This window comes from Ochotona princeps, chromosome 10, assembly GCF_030435755.1.
Source record: "Ochotona princeps isolate mOchPri1 chromosome 10, mOchPri1.hap1, whole genome shotgun sequence".
In the NCBI taxonomy this organism is placed as follows: domain Eukaryota; kingdom Metazoa; phylum Chordata; class Mammalia; order Lagomorpha; family Ochotonidae; genus Ochotona; species Ochotona princeps.
This window is the reverse complement of record NC_080841.1, coordinates 52,975,619-52,996,393: the sequence shown is the minus strand read 5'-3', so window position 1 is coordinate 52,996,393 and position 20,775 is coordinate 52,975,619. Positions and strand designations below refer to the sequence as shown.

The following is a 20,775-nucleotide window of genomic DNA, read 5'->3' as shown; positions in this document are numbered from 1 at the left end:
TGCTTGCTTATATCAGATTCTTATTTAGGAACTCGTTTACTTTGCATTTGATTTAGCATATTTTATAACTATTTCCCCCCCCCGCTCAACATTTAAAAGATTATTTTAGAAATAAAGCCACAGAAATTTAAATGAACGTTCCTAAAGCTTGACAGCCAAAGCTAAAAAAGAAAAAATAATCCACATACACAGAATGGCAGAGTAGCAACAGCAGGAGCAGCAGCACAAAGCATGCAGTAAGTGTCTTAGTATATCACAAAACCTTCAGCAAATTTTTGCAATCACAGGCAAAAAGGTAAGACTTAGGGGTAGAAAGCCTTAGGACAGTACACAGAGTGCAACAATATCTTACACGTTTGCCTTTGCTAGCTGGAGTACAGGATGGAGAGCGCTTCAACAGAGAAAGGAAAATACTACATGTTACAAATACTTATCCACCAAAGTCTCAATGACTATTACAGCATTAACAGACAAGCATAAAAACATACACATAAAGTTGAGTTTCTGCATAGTTTGAAATACACATATTTTCAGGGAAAATGCCAGAATAAGACAGTAAACAAATACTTATTCAGACTACGTGTAAGTTTGATAATGTCTTTGCTGAACCATGAGCAAACAGTGACCAACAAAATAATGCTCTACCAAGTGGTGGACAATTTCTTCTACACAAAGGTTGGTTGTGGTTAAGATGAAACAAAAGACAACAAAGGATTTAAACAAGTCTTATTTAGCTTTCATAGGCATTAAATACTACGCTTATTTTAGACACTCACCTACCAAAAAAATTTTTTTATTGTTTTATGATAGTTTAATAGGCACTGGGTTTCCCTTCCCCCTAACCAAGTTCCCTCTCCTCCCTTCTGTTTTCCCCTCCCGTCTTACAATGGGTGTCTTTCGTGAAACTATTTTTCAAAGATAATTCTTTAAAACGAGAGCTAAATCAGGAATTCAGAAGTACTGGTAAAGAATTAAAATAAAAACATTCATTCTGTCATTGGTCACAAGAGGGAGCCACACCTTTCTCTGGTATTAAAAGAGAAGGTAACAAATACCTCAAAATATTTTTCAGATTTTTAAAGCTTTGCAATTTCTAAGTGGAGTTTCTTAAGTATGAACCACATCTTTTTAGGTAATTTTGTTTATTCAGTCTAATCAAATATATTATAATTTTACAATGTATTAGGTATTATGCAGACTTTTTAAAGGACTGAAAGATAAATAAGGTGAAACAGTTCACACACTGGCAGGAAAAAAAAATGCCAGCAACAACATAACAAGTACTATCACCAAGACTATAAAAGGGTTACATGAGAACCTACAGAACAGCCTGCCAAGATTTTACATGGAGAGGAGAATTTAGACTGGATCTTCAAGGATTTCATGAGATTTTAGAGAAAAGTTTAAGAATTAACAATGTTCAAAACTGACAGTGTTACTGTTACTGCCACAATACAGGTAAGACAGGAATTCTTTCTTTAGGAAACTGGAATGAAGAGTGTCCTCAACACTGTCTCAAATAGTTAAGATCAAACCAGGACTGAGAATAACCACAGTTCTAAGTCATGGCTTTGCTTCTCAGTCTAGTCAGTCTTTACCATGGAGATTAAAGTCTGTGATTCAAATTACTTACTTTGCATCAGTAAATAATATTATAATTATTCTACTATGCCTCTAAAACCAAACAACCATCAATCCCTAATACTTCCCCTATCATTTAATCTCTCCCCTCTCTTAATATTCCTAACAGTGAACATCTATTGTGTGCAAAGTATATTCAGCTACTCTCCAAGGCACGTCACATATATAAACCCTTCATTGTCACAGAAATCCTGTAAGGTAGGGACTATAACCCCCTTTTAAAAGATGAAAGCAGATTAATTTACCTAAAATTATAAAATTTAAGTGATGAAACTAGGATTTGCACTTTCCCAGCCAGACTTAGTATGCAGTCACTCTCTGTACTCGTTAAGCTCCCAATTTTCTTAACACCTGGCTTCTGTGTTGATCACTCTAATACTGATAACTTGTTTTGCCTATAAAACCAGTCACTTCTGCTCTACCTGAGGATTCTGTTCATTCCCTCTGCTAAACTCTCTGCTTTCTTAGTAAGAACTTCCTAAGTAACCTCATTATTACCATTGCTCTTTCTTTCTTTCTTGTGTGTGGACTGCTAGCCCCTAATCTCTCTCCAATATAGGAGATCACAGAATTCTGCTCAAATCTCACTGCTTCCTCTTCTCCCTGGGATATCTAATCCATTTACAACTATGCTCTCATTTCCAGCTCTATTGTCAATTGTCTCCACTTCCAAAAGTGTATGACTCATATCTCAGGTTAAGCTGGACATTTCCACAGAGTCTTTCAAACATAATAAACCTTTAAACAAATTACCAAGGGAATTAGAAATGGACTATATAATCATGGTTCTTTCCTTATAGACCAAATACATTACAACACTGATATGATATACATACAATATATATTCATAAAACATACCACTTAAATTGGAGAGGGACAGCATGTAACAATTTCTTGATTTACAAGATCTTCAAGATGAGATGTCCTGAGTATGCGGATTGAAGTTTTAAAACAAAAATGAAGGAGAAATTCCTGGAATGCCACAATTTCTCAGAAGAAACTATGCCTGACTATGCATAGGATCAAAAAATACATAAAATAGATTTCGAACTTCTCTCATTTGCTGATTTTCACATATGAAAACACTTTCAAGATATGAGTAATTATGCTGCCACATCTCAGATTTCTGTGGCTGATTATGAGAGAATGTGAAAGAAGCAGGGGGAAGTGGGGTAGGCAGAAAACAATGTTAAAATCAAGAGAATACTAAGAGGAAGCCAGAAGCCAGGACTGAAGGTAAGTATTCTGGAATGCCTTAGTAAGATTTTAATGAGGTGAAAGCCAAGTTTAAAATTTAGCTCAAAATTCAAACTGCTTATTTCTCTCACACATCAGAATACAAGAAAAAAATTGAGGAGGAATAGATTTGGACCAAAGACACAATCTCTCTTCCTTTTCATTTGACTTCTATATTGTAGAACTTTCATTGCTTGATATTCTTTCTTTAGTATACCAGAGTAAGACAATCTCCAAAAAATAAGATTAACGCATTCTGATCTGCTAAGCAAAGTGGTAAATTTACATTTGTATGAACTGGGACTAAATGAACAAAGTGCACACTGTAGTTAATAAACTTAAAACCTATCTAGTGCATTTTGTTTGAAACAATGCTTATAACTAAAAAGAGCAAGTTGTTCATTTTTGTGATTATAATTATTATTAGCTTTAATACAGTCAGGTCAAGCATTTGGTTCAGCAGAAAAGCAAAAAGAACGAAACAGAGTAAAAAATTGCTGCAATGTAATCTTAGTGTGATGATCCTCAGATCTGTTCTCATTGGAGGAAATGAATGAGTAGGGTAAGGAGATGGGAAAACCCAAGCTTGAGAGTACCATCTGCACTTCAACATGCTCATTACCTAAAAGATGAGGCAGTCTAACACAGACTAACTATAAGCAGTCCAGCATGTGGGGCTGGAGAAAAAATGAGAGAAAGAGTATCATTTCCATAGCAGAATGGATCTTGGTATTTACGTAATGCCATTTACAAAAGACCACTTATTAAAGTGCTTTTTTTCCCCCAAAACTGACTCAAATTATCCTTTATCTGTCCTAAAGAAAGTCACACATAACTATTACCATTTCTACAAACCCTCAACGAATATAGACTCTCACTCTTAACGAAAAGGAGAGTAACTGTAGAGTATAATCAATGGTTAAAAACACCAAAATATATCTTTTGTAAATTGTTTTTCTCATTCAGAAGTCTAAGACCATAAATGAGGGAAATCTCAAATGCCTATGTCTCCCAGAGGTACAGAGGGAGTACCAAGAAGGTCTCCGGCAATGCCCAGTGCCTCCACTCATTTTTTCACAAGCAAGAAAGTGACTGGTATTACACACATCTCTTCCCTCTGTCAAGGTTACTCTTTTTTAATAAAGGAGGAGTTAACTGAACAGTAAGACTTAAGAAAGAAAACATCCTGGTGTGAATATTTCATATTGTCAAAACAATTCCAGCATGAATTTTGAATAAAGAGGCAGATCATGCTATGAAAATAGCTGGAAAATGATTATGTGTACTGTTTTAAACACAGGAATTATAATTTTGATAGGTTCATAAAGGTGTGAAGATACAGAAGAGAAAATCACAAGGTAACCTTGGAGGAGAGGCACTGGTGGCAAAGCTGACACCTTATAGACACAGGGTCCAGGGAATGGAGGGGGATCCAATAAAGCATGATTTCTGCTACCCTTGCTTCATGCTATCCTTATTCCCTTCTACAGCTAAAAGTTTCAGCTGTAACTGAAATTTTTAGGTTCTCAACATCATCTTTTTAATGACAATATGATAGAAAACTGAAAGAATGACCAGAAAGGTGATTAAACATCACAACTTATGAAGGTTCTTCATGAAGCCCACAAAAAGTAGAGATAAAAGGAAGTGTTTTGGCGCAAGAATTTTTTGAATCATACATAAGTTTTCCATAATATACACTGCCACAAATATTTCTTTTACATTTCACATATGCATGGACTTCAACTCTTTTGGACTCCTGCTCTGAAAAAAACAAACCTTAACTTTTCTTTTTAAAGCCAGAGTTACAGAGAGAAGGATAGACAAAGAGAGAGACAGATCTTCTACTCACTGGCTCATTCCTCAGATGGCTGCCAAGCCAAAGCAAGAACCAGGAGCTTCCCCTGGTTTTCCTCTGAGCCCAAAACACGTATGTCATCTTCTCAGCGTTCCCCAGGATCCTGTTATCAGGATCAGAGGTGGAATACCTGGGACAAATACAGCACCTGGGGCCGGTGCCACTGCCCGACGGCTGACCCCTAGAAGTGCCCACATCCCATATCGGCACTGGTTTGTGCCCCAGCTACTCCACTTCTGATTCAGCTCACTGCTTGCAGCCTCGGAAAGCACTGAATGAGTACTCAAAGCCTTGGGACCCTGCCCCATATGGGAGACCCAGAAGAAGCTCCTGGCTCCTGGTTTTGGATTGGCTCAGTTCTGTCCTTGAGGCCGTTTGGGGAGTGAACCAGCAGATAGAAGCTCTGTCTCTCCTTCTCTCTACAAATCAGCCTTTCTAATAATAAATAAATCTTTAAAATAAAAATAACTGCTGCCCACATGGGATACAGGCATTACAGGCAGCAGCTTTAGCAACCATGCTACAAGGTCAGACCAACAAACTGCTCTAACAATTTTCCATTTTCTAAAACTTTTTCATGTACCCCTGTACTTCATTCAGAACAATCACATAAGCAAATGCACAACAATATAATTAGATTTGGTGCGCACACACACAAAACACACTAAGATTTGGTTTGACTCTTGAGAATCTAAATGTTTAACAGAAAGAGACCTGTAGATCTTGAGTTTCACATCAAATATTTAGATTACTGAACCAAGCATATAAAAAATTTGAATATCTGTTCAAAATGTCAGTTTACTATGATGTTGAACATAAAATGAATGATAATTCTTCGAAAGGTAGTCATACTTACAAACAATAAACAATAGAACCAGAGGTTTTTACCAATTAAGACTAGCTTACTGCTAGTCTTCCCTCTGACAAATGAAGATCATTCTCCAGTGATAATGTGATTGAGCAATTCTGAAGAAAATGACTGTGATTCATATTGCTAGTGTGCAGAAGCCTGAAGCGAAGAAGAACTGAGAAAGCATTTAACTGAAACTGAATTGAAAGACAAGAAAGGAAGGTAAAGAGGCAAAAAGAAGAAAGTGATATGTCTGTTAAGATTAAGGAAACAGAGAGGCGAGCCGAGGGCTGCAGGAGAGGACGTCTAGCTTGGATCCAGAACCCAGTCCGCCATGTGCCCATGGCTCATGGCGGGCTGGGCCCGGACATGCCTGGGTGCGGGGCCTGCTTCCTTCTGGGGTGAGTACGCCGAGGGGGGAGGCCTCCGTGACTGGGCATGTCCGGGGCCCACCCGCCACCCTCATTGGGTGGTGAACGGGATTGGGGAGGGGCGCAACCTTGGGCCTGCAGGATCACACCTCCGGCTGCCAGAAGCGAGCCGAGGGCTGCGGGAGAGGACGTCTAGCTCGGATCCCGAACCCAGTCCGCCATGTGCCCATGGCTCATGGCGGGCTGGGCCAGGGCAGCCAGTGCGCTATTTTGCGCCAGGCTGTGCCTGCTGGCCGCCCGGCCAGGGAGCTCTGGGGTATTGGACGTCTGAATCGCTGCTGAGATAGCTCTAGAGTGACCCCACTGTTTCTGGGATCTGAGTCAATCCTAAAGATTCCCAATGCCAGTAACTCTTCCTTTGAAGAACTTCCAATCCCTTAATAATGCTGAGCTTTGAACACCTATCAAGTAAAAGATAAGCTCCGGCTTGTCTAGCAGGCTGGCACCTAATGGTCCTCGGAGCAACCACGTGCAGGTGCGTGATTTACGGCTAGGAATTGTCCCAACCTGGGATGCCACAGCTGGGATGAGGTTCCCACCAAGGGGTGTAGGTGCTGGAATGGGGGCTGCATTCTATCTAGGAAACAGTTGCAGTCACCCGAGGCACTAGTGTGGGCTGGGATTGGATGCACCAGGCCGGTTCAGATCCCAGCACCATCTGGTGTTATGGAGAAACAGGGTAGATGTGGGACTGACTAGGCTGGGTCTCAATCCCCTTCTGAGCTATGTGTGAGCTGTATGTGGGTATGGACGAGCCATGGCTGGGCTGAAACATCCAACAACAAGAGTCAGAATGGGGTGAAAGCCAGCCAGGAAAAGCCACTGTTCCTGCTAGCACAGGAGGTGAACTGAGTAGGGTTGGCTCAAGAACCCCCTGGCAAGCGCAAAATCTGGCATTGGGAGGGGTTCTGATGGAGGAGCCTGGGCAACTCCTCTGGCAGGACACAGTCCCTGCAGGTAAGCGCGAGAAGCATGATTGGAAACAGCCCAGAATAGGCCATGGAAAGTTTCCCACTGGCATGCATTCGGCATGGGTCAGGAGCAGACCAGGCTGAATCAGTTCATGTCATCCTCTGGCAAATCCGATCACCAGAACAGAGTGTGGAATGGGCCGGGTTTGGTTGCGACAAAACCAGTACACATTATGGAACGCCAGGGCGTGGTTGCCTGTACTGGATATGAATGCAGCACCCATCCAGCACACGTGAGATCCAGGAAGGGAGGGGCAGAGCTGGCGGGGGGTTAAGGGGCTGGTCCCCTCGCTGGACAGCCACTCCCACTGGAGAGCGTGAGCTGGGATAGAGACAGACACGACTAAGCAAGGCTACAACACCTGTGCGCTGCACGTGGACTAGATCAGGGAAAAGCCAGGCTGGGCTGATTATTCCTGCTGGTGCAAGAATAAATTAGAGTGGGTGAGGGATGTTTGGGCATAGCCGCAGAAGCTGGCACTGGGGACTAACTCTGTCGAGTCAAATCACAGGACCACCTAAAGAGTGCATAAACCGGGACAGAGAGACCTGGGAGGGAAAAAGTGGGTTCCCCCTTCTTGGGTCACTATTCCCGTGGGAGGGCATGAAAACTAGGATGGGGGCTGGGATGGCTAGATAGAGAGGTACTCAACAATATCTGTGAGGGCTTGATGGTTGAGTTGGTTAGATAAAACTAAGCCTTAATACCCATTGACAAGTACCAGAGCCAAATGGGATGGGGGACAGATTGGTCTTCTGCTACACATACTGGCAAACCAGGGTAGGGGGCGGTCTGGTGGGGGTTATTGTGGGTCGCCCCAACTAGGCTGCAGCTCCCACTGGTTGATGTAAGGGCCGAACCAGACTGGACTGCAACACCCATTGGTTCCAGTGCAACTCGGGACTGAAAACAGAACCAACCCAGCAATTGCAACCACCAGCTGATCAGGGTGATGGACTGTGCCGGGCCCTGTGCTTGCTAGAACATACAAGAAACTAATCTGGGAATACCTCAAAGTATCTTTGGAGATCTGCCCGCTTGAACTGCTGGACTCAGAATTCTAACCAAGAAAGGACAGAAGACAGAATAGGACAATCATTCATCTCAGCTACATGTTGGCAGCGAAATATGGGACAAATGGAGACTTCATGATGGACCATATCAATCAGTGGACCACCTCATCGAGCGAAACTGGCAGTGACTCATAACTGGAGAACTATTAACTCCACTTGAGCACATATCTCAGAGCATGACCCACATCCGGGACTTGGGGTGGGCGGGAAACCAGGTGGAGCTTCTCCCTCAATATCGCCCTTTACCTCAGATACATGATGGAAACAATATGGGCATAATAGCATTGCCCACCTCCCTATCCCCCTGAACCTTTTTTTTTTTCTTGTTTTTCCTTCAACTATAGTTAACTATGTAAAGATTGTCAACAACAATACAATAAAATGGATAAAAATTAAAAAAAATAATAAGATTAAGGAAACAGTAACTAATATTATTGAGGGCATTACATACATGGCTTATGTGACAATTAAATAACCTCATGAGGTTAGTTATGATTCCTACTTGTCAAAAGAGCAAGGCGAGATCAAGATTAGACAACTTATTTCAAACTATGTACTTAGAAGGTGGCATAGACAAAATTTGAGTCAGCTTATTTGCTTAACCAATAAACTGGGAGAATGATGAATTTAAAAATCATGACTTTTAAGGCTGGAATATGAATCATAAACATTTGAAGGCCTTTGTAAACTCAACTCTTTTTTACAGCTGCTAAGAGTTATCACATATTTCTAAAATCTTTAGCTTTGTGTTAGAACTGAGCCTATGCTATGTACTAGTTGCTGAAGTATAAGAAGGGTTATTCCTGGGAAAAAAATAACAGGGACATTCCTGTGACTTGGTTGCTCAGTGACAGCTGGGTAGTTGGCAGTACAGGGAAATGTGAGAAAAGAAATATCCTAGGTATGTAGGCTGAGGTATGCATTCCTGCAGCATCTTCTGAAAAAAGTCTGTTTATTTGCGATAACAAATACTACTTCTAGTTTTCACAGCTAAAGATTTTTCTTGGAGAGGACAGTGATGGAGGTAACAGATTGTCAGAAATAAAAAAAGAAAATGGTTTTCTAGTAGGGGAAAACACTAAAATAATTTACTCAAATTTCCTTGCCATTCTTCTTCAGGTAAGTGATATATATATATATAGAAATGCCATAATATATTTAAATCTACTGAACAGCAGAATTGAACATGCAATAGCACTCAGTATCAACACTCAGTATCAACAGTTCTTTTTTCCTTATACTATGAAATTAACCAGAATAATTTCTTGTCTCAAAAATAAAAAAATTTCCACTAAAAATGGAAGCTTACACTTGGTTGTGTTTAAGAACATACACAAATCAGTCCTTTAATAATTTAAAACAATTCAAACCCAGTTCTTATAGTAGAAAATTATGCTAAATTCTCTTTTGAACATGTTAAGCATTTTTTTTAGCAAAACATAAGGAAGAAAACATTGAAATATTTGCCTTTTTTATTACTAACATGGAACACTTCACAAATCTGCATGTCATCCTTGCATAGGGGCCATGCTAATCTTCTTGTATCCTTCCACTTTTAATGTTAAGTGCTACTGATATGAGTATTTCCTCTGGTTTCAAAAAAATTCTGTGCACAATACTTGTATTTGAATCCATTTTCTTGCCCCATTTCATTGCCTCATTTCAAGAAAGACTGAATGTTTCCTAAGATAACAAAATGCTTCAGAACAAATAATACTGGGCAATGTAACATGGAATAAAGAGAACATATTTGCCAGGCAGTACTGCAAACAGAATGAACAATATACGTTTAATAGGATCTTTTAAATTACAAAATCTAAAGAATTCAGAAAAGAAAATAATGCAGTCAATTTATAGTACATACACAGCATGTTAACTAAAATAACTTTCTACATGAAGACAAGTTCTATTAGCATTAAAATTGATTTGTACATTGTCTTACAGTAAAATCTATGAAAGAATAAGTATAATTTCTTCTGATTACAATGAGAGGTTTATTTTTAACCAAAACAGAAATTAAACAGTACAGTGCTGAAAAAAAAGGAAAAGTAAAATAGAAATCACCATGAAAACTAAAAACATGCAATTATTTATATATGTATAGTGATAATACTTGTGCATTCCAGCCTTTGGAATTTTGCAAAATATGGACATAGAGATTCACAATGGGCCAAAGCATTTCTCAGAGTATATTTTTAATGTTCAAAAATGATAATCTCTTCATTTTATTTAAGATAAGAGATAAGTACATTTTGGCCCAGATAAATTTTTAATTGTGATATTTCTAAAACTGACTGCATTACAAGGTAAATTCTTCAAATCAATTCACTGATCTCATTTACTGAAGGATGCATTGGTTTGAAAATCAAAGACTTACGTCATCCAAAAAATCAATCAGTGAAGATGAGGAAGAAGAAAAGGAATCCTATTTAACGAATACAGCAATAAAAAATAGAAAATATGGATGAAGCAATTTAATAAGAACAAATAATAAATCAAAAATTTGTAAAACAATTGAAAGGCAAATGACATTAATCCAAATAAATAAATGTGAAAAGCAGTCATTTTCATTGTTACCAAAAAACTTATAGGTCACTTATTATTATTCAAAGAACGATTCTTTTCCCCTTTGGTCAAGAGATGAAATATTGTTCAACTACTTTGCCCAAAATGTAATAAAATGAAACTCTTTAGTAATCAAAGTAAATGTAAGCACATTAGAAGCTAACAACTAAAAGCAAGCCACAAAATATTTGCTTCTAAGTCTTCTCATCAAAATATAAGCTATTTGAGAGAGAGAGACCTTGTCTATTTTTGGTCACTAGGGTACTTCCAGTGCACTGGAACTATAAACATGTATTCATTGGCTGAACAAAGATAGAATCATCACCTTAACTTTCCTGAGACAAAATCGGACTCTATAATATGAATTTGTTCTTCAGCAAATAAACAAAACAAAAACAAAACAAAACATAAACGCCAAGAACTGACAAGGAATTATATAACCACTATTTCAATTTTGTGGAATTTTCCTAACAGAGTCTATGTAATACTTTCAACAAAAAGCATTCCTAATTGTATACTTTAAAAAATTGCATACTTGGAAGAATTACTTAAAATATCCTATTATGAACTTCAATATTTTTACCTATTTCTTAATTTTGGTTTTATGCTGAGGAGAAAAGACTGACAAAATTACTTCAAATGTTGGGATATGCTCTGTTATATTGTTTCTCAGAGAAGCTGAAACTGCTTTCAAATCTTATGATTGTCATGGTTAAGGCCTTTCTTAGATATTCTGTTAAATATAAATGTGACTACATTCTATAAGAATGCAGAACACATTATTGTCCTGATAGATCTTGGTTTATGTAAAATTCCAAGTTCTTGTTTGCAAAATCCAATAAAAATTTCATTGCTAAGTGAACTTTAAATCACAAAGAACATGTAAATTTACCACAGAGGACAACTGAAAACTTTAATACTTACTTCAAATTGATCCAGAGCATCGGTAGGCGTATTCAAAAATGCCAAGAAAGAATGCTGTGAGTCTTGGTGCTCTATACCTAGAAGACAGCAGCAGCTTGTTTACAAACTAAAACAATCGTAACTAATTTTCATAGGTAACCTTTCTGGTCTATTAAGGGCTGTTAACAACTACTATATTTCAAAGCGTATTCAGATTATTAACTACACATTTTTTAGAGCAAAAAATAATTTAAAAATTTTAAATCCTTGCCCTCATTATGTATATACCACATATTTAAGTTTGTACACCTGAATTCCTACGTATTGGTCCTGGGCTCCTTCCTTGTTCAGTGACAAATCTAACAAAAAAAACTTCTGAAGATCAACTAATACTTTAACTATGTAACTTAATTATATATCAAGTTATTAAGAATTAATGCACACAAACCAAGCATGTGCTCCTACCCACTGGTTCACTTCCCAGATGTCTGTAAAGGAAGAAGCTGAAGCCAGGATCTAGGAACTTGAATCTAGGTCTCTCAAATTGATAGTGCGACTCAATTATACCTGAGTCATTACCCCTGCTTCCCAGAGTCGGCACTGAGAGGAAGTCTGAGTAGGAGGTGGAGCCAGGAATCCAAACTAGATACTCTGCTATGAGATGGGAGCATTTTGATTACTAGCCAAATGTCCACTGCAACACAAACTTTTTAACAGCTTTTTCTTATTAACACTACCATATGTTTACTCTTGATTCTCCACAATCTTACAGGTATACAGACTCAACCAACTTTATCTCATTTTGTGGTGAGGGCATGATAATGATAGGAAAACACTTAAGCCTAATATGAATTCCACTAAACAGTTTGGTATTCGGTGACAATCTTTGTCGGAAAAATAACTTGTAAATAATTACATAAATGAGATCCTTGCATTAAAAACAACACTATGTGGGCTGGAGCCATAGCACAGCAAGCTAAGCGTGCACTTGCAGCCCCAGAATTCCATGTGGGAGCTGGTTAAGAGTTGCAGTGGCTCCACTTACGATCCAGCTCCCTGATCATGGCCTGGGAAGACCATGGAGCACTACACAAGTCCTTCAATCCCTGTACCCACACGTGACACCAAGAAGAAGATCCTGGTACCTTGACTTCAGGAGTGAACCAGTGGATGGAAGATCTCTTGCTGCCTCCAACCCCTCTCACCCCTTAACTCCATTTTTCTAATAGAAATAAACAAATCTTTAAAAAGAAGAATAACACTCTACAATCTGGAGTATCTAAGAGGCTTAAGCTGCCATCTGCAATGCAGATAATCCCTTGAGTGCTGCTTTGAGTACCAGCTGCTCCACTTACACTCCATCTCCCTGCTAATGCACCTGGAAAAGCAGCAGAGGATGGACCTCTGCTATCCATTTGGGAAACTTGAACAGAGTTTCTGGTTCCTTGTTTCAGCCTTGCTGAGCCCAGTTATTGCAGCCATTTGGAATGCAATACCATTTCTCTGCCTCTTTCTTTCTCTATAACTCTGCCTCTCATGCAAATACGTAAATTTTAAATAAAAAGAAGTCTGAATTTTATGGAGTTGTTATTAAAAGGCAGAGAGACAGAGACTCAAATATCTCTCTTCAACTATTTTACTCCTCAAATGACTGCAACTGTCAGGGTAGGGGCCAGCCAGAGGCTGGGAGCACAGAACTCCATCCAGGTCTCTCATGTGGGTAAGTAGGGATCCAAGTACTTGCACTAGGATGTGCATTAGCAGGAAGCTGCAACCAAATGTGCAGCCTAGACTTGAACCCAGATACTAAGTGGCATCTTAACGCTGGTGTCAAAAAACAGCCCTCAAAAGATTCTTAATATATACACTATGGAAATAAATACTAAGTTCATGTCATAAAGTTATCAAGCACTATGAGTCAGCTATTACATTATCAGGAGAATACTCAGGTAAAATTTCAAGAAAATAGTAATAAGCCCTAGGAAGTTTTTCAAAGCAAGCAACGAAGTATCACACTAAATGATGACACTGAATTGCCAAGATAATTCAGCATTACAGAAAAACTATATTAATACTGAATTAGATTCATCTTCAGTTACTTTATACATTGTTGCCTCAACTACCCTAGACATGACCCTCCCCTGGTAAGATTTTGCACATTCCAGGCACCTAAAAAATATGAATATTTATATTTGGGTATTCCTACCAAGTTCTGTACATTAATGCACACTGTCATTGTTAAGAGTATCTTAAAGACAGCTGAGACTATCAAAAGGTATAATATAAAAATAACATCATCCATCATACAATGTTATTCCTGCAATAGTCCACTAGACTGAAAAAAAGGCAAATTCATGGAAAAGTGACTTTTGTTACCATGAAATCTTTAAACAATGTATAACAAGTAAAACAAAATGACTCAGAGACCATTCCATCTAAATGTATACATATGCCTCATGCATATTCATAAATTGAGTGCCAGAACTCATTTATAAGAACATTTCTCTCACCTATATGACAAACTGATTCTTATGTAATAAGATGTATTCATAATGGAACAATAAGTTCTGAAGTATGCAAAGTTATTCTCATACCCTTTTCAGATCTAAGCTCTTCAGTATCCTTTATCAGCTGTTCAATTTCTGAAAGCAGTTCCAAGTTCTTCTTTTCTGAATCTTTTAGTTTACTTAAATAGAAGGAAAAAAAGAAACACTTCTTCAATTTTTAGTGATGCCTTTTTTTTAAAGAGTTATTTATTTAAAAGGCTCTGTTAGTAAGGACACAGTTCTTCCATCCATTACACTGTTTCATTCACCAGTGGCTGCAATGCTCAGCACTGGGCAAGGCTGAATTAACAAGCCAGGAGCTTCATCTCAGTCTTCCATATAGGTAGTAGAAGGCATAAGCATTTGAACCAACTTGCATTGCTTTGCCAGGCTCAGCAACAGGGAGCTGGATCCGAAGTAGTAAGAACTGGACCCAATGACATATAGAGAGCTGGCATCTCAGGTGGTGGCTTACCCACTGCACCACAACACTGCCTCCAAGCAAGTAATCTTGTACGCTACTGGACTTGATTTAAATGGGGACCACAGGCATGACAGAGCCTACAATTTCAACAAAACCAAATTTTACTAGAAACAGCCAGGCCCATTCATTTCAGCAGTAACTACAATTGTTTGTGTACTACAACAGCAGAGCCCAGTAGTTACCAGGAAGTCTGCAAAAGTATTTTAAGGCCTAAGATATTTTTCCTTAATTTGAGCAATAAATTTTAAAAATGCCACAAAATCAGGAATTAATTTTTAGCATTAGACACCACTGACAACTGTATTAATGTAAGTTTATAATTTTTACTGTCATATACCTCATTTATTAAAAAATGTACAAACTCATATGTTTTCATCATAAAAAAGGAAAACTCGCTGTTATTCCACAGTATAGCACCAAAAATACTATTCAGTAGCTTTTTATGCTGGGATGAATTAACAATCTCTAGAAAAAGTACTTCTGTGTCAATTTCATCACATGAGCACAATTAAGTACATTTTATTTATGATTGTATCATTTACAATAAAGTACTAAAGTACATAAATAAAAAGTTTATAAATCAACCAGGGCACCATGTACCTACCTGCCTTTTAATATAATTCAAAACATTAATGATGGCAGTTTTAGGACTCAGTTTTTCCACCACTAAAAATTGAATTTCTTAGGCGCTGCCTTACTCTTGGAACTTTTGGTACACCGAAAGCCCAAAAGAGTTTCATATTTAATTTCATTTGTAAAATGATCTGAACTTTTTCTTTATCATTTACAGTGATCTAGTTTCAAATGTGTAATACTAAATCCAGTCATTAATTTTATCATTTATGTATTAAGAGCATGTTTTTCTCTAGTGTTATAAAAATTGAGGGAATGTTTTCATTGGTGAATTGTCTCAGATTATGAGATACTGTTTTTTAACATACGAACATGAAAAATAATGATTACAACTAATTGATAACATGTTATGAAATTCACTATGAAAGGTCAATGGTAGAGATCACAATTTCAAGATTGCATGTTCTGAACATAGTTTGCATTTCTATACAAACATTTTTTTTTTTAGATTTAATTGGAAAGAACTGGAGAGTCAACTAATTTCGTAAGTGAAAAATATAATACCTAATGCAAAATAATCTTACTTACACAAGTCAGAAGAAAGCAAGACTATATTAAAATCTTATCACTACCTACAGGACTTGAAAGCATTTATTTTCCAATATCCATAGCTTTCTGTGGTCATCACTTTTTTCCCCAAATTGAAAGTTCTAATTTTTTGTTTTACAAACTTAGATATTATTCAATCTTACCATTCAGTGATGATGCTAGATGCTTTAACTTTATTCAGTTCTTCCTGGATGGCTTGTTTGGCCCTTATTTCAGCATCCAGGGCCGACTGTAATTCCAATCTAGCTGACATATCCAGTTTTGCAAAACGGCGCATCTTCCAGGGCATGTCCTATGAATTGATGACTGTTTTTAGTTCTACTTGATTTTAGTTTTTACCATCTAATTTTGGTAACCCATATAAATTTGGAAGCTATTTGTGAGTATTATCATTCTCTAGTAATAGAATAGAAATACTATATATAGGAATATACTACTTTTCATCAACTCAGAAACCATGTAAGTGAATTCCTTTTAAATTTATTTCCAATAGAAGCTAACCATATAAATACCAGGTAAATGGTGAAGTATTATGTTTTCCTAAACTGGAAAAGGCCTGAACGGACTTCTCATGAAGAACTTTGCAGATAAGGCCTAGACAAACTGATGTAAGTAATTAGATTTATTACAATGATTTGAGACTTACTTATTCTAATATTTAAGTTCCCATACAAAATGTCACAGCTTACGGTTGCTCGTGTACCCAAACTGGAATTTCTTAATGCTTCCAATTCTTCAGTCATTTTAGAAGCTAAGGCTTGGAGGTATCCACGTGCATCTTTCTCATCACTGACCCTAGAATATATACCAATACAGTACAAAAGCAAAACAAACAGGAAAAATTCAATGAGGCACATATTATTTTAAAGCTTCATAAAGAAATAGGTGAGAGGGTTTTTTTTTTTAAAGATTTATTTTATTTTTATTACAAAGTCAGATATACTGAGAGGAGGAGAGATAGAGAGGAAGTGGAGCTGCCAGGATTAGAACCAGCGGCCACAGGGGACCAAGGCGAGGACCTTAGCCACCAGGCCACGCTGCCAAGCCCAAGAGAGAGGGTTTTTTTTTTTTTAAATATTTGCTTATTTTTATTGGAACAACAGATCAGATTTATGGAGAGAAGGAGAGACAGAGAAATCTCCCATCTGCTGGTTCACTCCCCAAGTGGCTTCAATGAACATAGCTGAAGTAAGGAGCTTCTTCAAGGTCTCTCATGTGGTGCAGGCTCCCAAGGCGTTGGACCACCCTCCACTGTTCTCCAGGTAATAAAAAGGGAGCTGAACGGGAACTAGAGCAGTCAGGACACAAACTGGTTCCCATACGGGATGTGGGTACTTCAAGGTGGAGAATTAGCCAATTGGGCTATTGTGCTGTGCCAAAGAAATTTAAAGTTGTTCTTAAATAACAAATAACTTCCTTGAAAATGTCTCCCAGCTAATAGCCAGAAAATGTTCACTGAACTCTCAAGTCCAAATGAAAGTTGAAGATGTTTCAGAAAGTTTGAATTACCCATCTCGTAAGTTAGAAAAAGCTCACCCTTGAATTATAGAATGAACTTTAAATTAACTCTAAATTTAAACACACCTGCGCATTTCAAAATACTAAGTTCCTGAGGTTGGTGTGGCGGCTCAACAGACTATCTTCTGACTGCCAGTGCTGGCTTCCCGTATGGGCACAAGTTCTAGTCCCAGATGCTCCACTTCCAATTCAGTTTCCTGTTGATGGAAGGGTAAAGCAGTGATCCGAGTTCTTGGGCCTGTGCATCCATGTGGGAGACTTGGGAAAAGCTTCTGGCTTCTGGCTTCAGATCAGCTCAGTTAGCCAGGGGATAGAAGACTTTCTCTGACTCTCCTCTCTGTAAATCTGCCTTCCAAATAAAAATAAATAAATCTTAAAAAAAAAAAAAGTCTTTTATTGTTGGGACCATCATTGTGATGAGGGATGTTAAAGCCATGCTTGTAATACCAATATCTTAAAGAAAAATTTTAAAGGGTATTGGTATATACTCTTCCCTTAGATGGGAGGTTCATTTGAGTAGAAACAAAAAGTGAAAATTCAAAATCAGCAATAAAACCACCCTAAGAAACTAGGTGTTCACTCTATAATAGAGACATACTTTCAGGCTCTTTGTACATGTACATCTTTGTATCAACTTTTAAAGACAAATAGCTTTACAAGTTGTTTTAAGAAAGTTTGTACGTGGAAGACCATTTTTCTCCCAAAATTCGTTTAACCTTAGTGACTATAGACAGTCCTGTTTGATCATCTGTAGTATAAAGAATAAATGGCATTGAAGGAAGATTATCTCTTTTAGACTACAAGATATTTATGTAGCAACAAGGAGGGTAACTACACTATCACTTGAACTGCCAGGTTAATTAGCTTCAACTAGTGCTAGTTTACTATTTACCACAGGTTGAAAAATCTTGGTATATACACACTGCTAGGAGATGATGAAGTCCAGTACTTTTCATTTATTTCCTAAATTAATCAACTTATTATATTGTAAGTAGCTTTTATAGCCTTCAAAATTATATATGCCAAATACACTCTATTTTTCTCAATTTTGAACACATTTGAACTCCTGCACTACTGACGTCTTCCATTAATTCTCCACATTTGGTTAAAGTCATGTCTTTTGTGCTTGGCTACAGATTACTAATTGGGTGGGGAGGGGAGAGTGTAGACGCTGAAAAAGATCTAGTCAGGTAAAACATACGCCATTTAAATTCCACTGGGACTTAGGTCTTGCCATCATTTCCTTTTCACAAACACTGCTGCTTGTGTGTCTTACCTGGGTTTTTAAAAAATCTTATGTTCCCCAGTTAAAATATCCTCTTGTCCCTTGTTCTTAAGCCATCTCATTAACTTTACTTATACACATACTCTTAACTTTCCTTCTTTTTAAGATTTATTTATTTTTATTGAAAGGCAGATTTTACAGACAGAAGGAGAGACAGAGAGAAAGGTCTTCCATCCATTGGTTCATTCTCCAAATGGCCAGAGCTGAGCTGATCCGAAGCCAGAAGCTTCTTCCAGGTCTCCCACATGGATGTAGGGTACCAAGGCTTTTGGCCATCCTCTACTATTTTCCCAGGCCATGAGCAGGAAGCTGGAAGAGAAGTGGAGCATCTGGGACAGGAACCATTGCTCATATGGGATACCAGCGCACGTGAGGTGAGGACTTCAGCCATTAGGCTCCTGTGCTGGGTCCACATTCTCTTAACTTTTTCAACACAGTTTTCAAGGCAGGTCTCAAATCTTAGTCTCTATTATCTCCCAGTGTGTGCAATAGCAAGAAGCTAGATTAGAAGTGGAAGAGCCAAGATTCAAAGCAGGCACTTCAACATGAAATGATAACATCCTAAGAGTTAACTAAATCACTGTGCCAAATGTTCCTCCTTCCTCTTTTATTTTAAATTACCTTTAAACATGAGTACATCATTCCTAAACTACAAAAGTTGTTTTCTAAGCTTTCTATTCTGATAAAATTTTTCTTCTCTTCCTTCACTACTATACACTTCCTGATTTCTTCCTCAACTTCAAAGGATCAACTAAATCAATTTCATTATCTCAGCGAATCTAATTCTCTTTCCAAGTCCTTATTAAACACTATTTCTTAAGACAAATTTGGAAAACAGTTTTTTTTTTTAAGATTTATTTACTTTTATTGCAAAGTCAGATACGCAGAGAGGAGAAGAGACAGAGAGGAAGATATTCCATCTGATGATTCACTCCCCAAATGGCTACAATGGTTGGAGCTGAGCAAATCCGAAGCCAGGAGCGCAAAACACAGTTCTTGAGAAGTTAGGAAGATAGAACACATATAGGATTTAGGAACTTAAATTCTTGAGTCACACAGACTTGTTCTCAAATGCTAACTGCTGCTTTGCAACTATAGGATTCTGGATAACTAATTCCAACTCTACTGTCTTTCTCATGAAATGATGATAATAACTGAAAATATGTGTGAATTTTTAGCCTAATGCCTAGACCACATTATGTTTTATTCAATGTAACATATTGTGAAATTGAGGATTGCTTAAAATTGCATAAATGGAAAGAATATGAAGGCTACAAAAACAAATATCCAAAATTGAACCCTAAAAGCATAAAGAAAAGTTGAAAAAGTAAATTGCTATCATTTAAAGTTCTTAAAAATGTTATACGTGGGAGTTGGTGACATGGCACAATGGGTTATGTGGCTGCCTGTGATGCTGGCATACCATACGAGCAATGGTTCAAATTCAGACCCATTCTATCCAGATCCCTTCTAATGACCTGGTAAATCTATAGAAGATGACCTAAGTAGGCAGGCCCCTGCCAACCATACAAGAGACCTGGATGAAGTTTCAAATAACAAGTCTGGCATCAGGGACTCCATATTGAGCCTCTGGGCTCCATTTTAGGTGAGGTAACACCTCATTCATGAGATTGTAGCCTGGCCAAGAAAACTGTATTCTACTTGTTGAGAATGCTCAAGCCTCTGGCTAGGCTGTGAAAGCATTAGTAGGAGAAAAATCAGTTTCACCTGGCTCAGCAACATAAACTTAGTAAGTTATTGTTGAGTAGTCTTGCATTAGCTCAGTCCCCCCTGAACCCCTCCTGGTCTGCCTTTATAAATGGTTTTTGCCTTTCTAAACCCTGCTGCTATGAAGTGTGGGGTCAAGAGAAATTTGGGGCATGAGCCCACTCTCCACCAGGTAATAAAAGACTTTCCAATCTTATCAGTATGTAGCACTCTTTTGTACTGGCAGGCTTGGACATAACAAAATACAAGTATTAACAGTTTTGTTCTCAGAAAGGAACACTTTTAGAAAACAGATCACAACACACAACAAATGATCAGTAATAACAATGTTTTTCAAAGTAACTTTTTTTTGTTTTTTGTTTTTAAGCATGAAGGATGAGATAGTTTATTTTGCTAAGGTGGTGCAGCAGCGCAAAGGTGCACATTTTATAAACCACAGACTTTGCAAATATTAGCCATAAAAGTAACATTTTTCATTGTAAACAAGTATGATTAAAAAACTT

The 20,775-nt window shown here is 37.8% G+C and overlaps 1 protein-coding gene and 1 non-coding gene across 9 annotated transcripts in view; both read right to left on the bottom strand.

The window, feature by feature from the left end:
* The window catches only part of CDC42BPA (CDC42 binding protein kinase alpha), a 264,117-nt gene that overhangs the window by 58,351 nt on the left and 184,991 nt on the right, over positions 1–20,775 (bottom strand). For 4 of the 8 annotated variants that reach the window (XM_058669445.1, XM_058669446.1, XM_036495216.2 and 1 more), the window contains 5 exons: positions 16,431–16,536; positions 15,885–16,033; positions 14,124–14,215; positions 11,551–11,627; positions 10,439–10,486 (listed from right to left, as the gene is read on the bottom strand). In XM_058669445.1, the coding sequence (XP_058525428.1) occupies positions 10,439–10,486; positions 11,551–11,627; positions 14,124–14,215; positions 15,885–16,033; positions 16,431–16,536 (472 nt within the window). The remainder of the gene's footprint in view (positions 1–10,438; positions 10,487–11,550; positions 11,628–14,123; positions 14,216–15,884; positions 16,034–16,430; positions 16,537–20,775) is intronic. The other 4 variants (XM_036495219.2, XM_036495217.2, XM_004578482.4 and 1 more) reach the window with 1 other exon arrangement.
* Positions 9,539–9,645, bottom strand: LOC118759162 (U6 spliceosomal RNA). Its single transcript, XR_004996013.2, has one exon. It is a non-coding gene; the product is annotated as a U6 spliceosomal RNA (small nuclear RNA).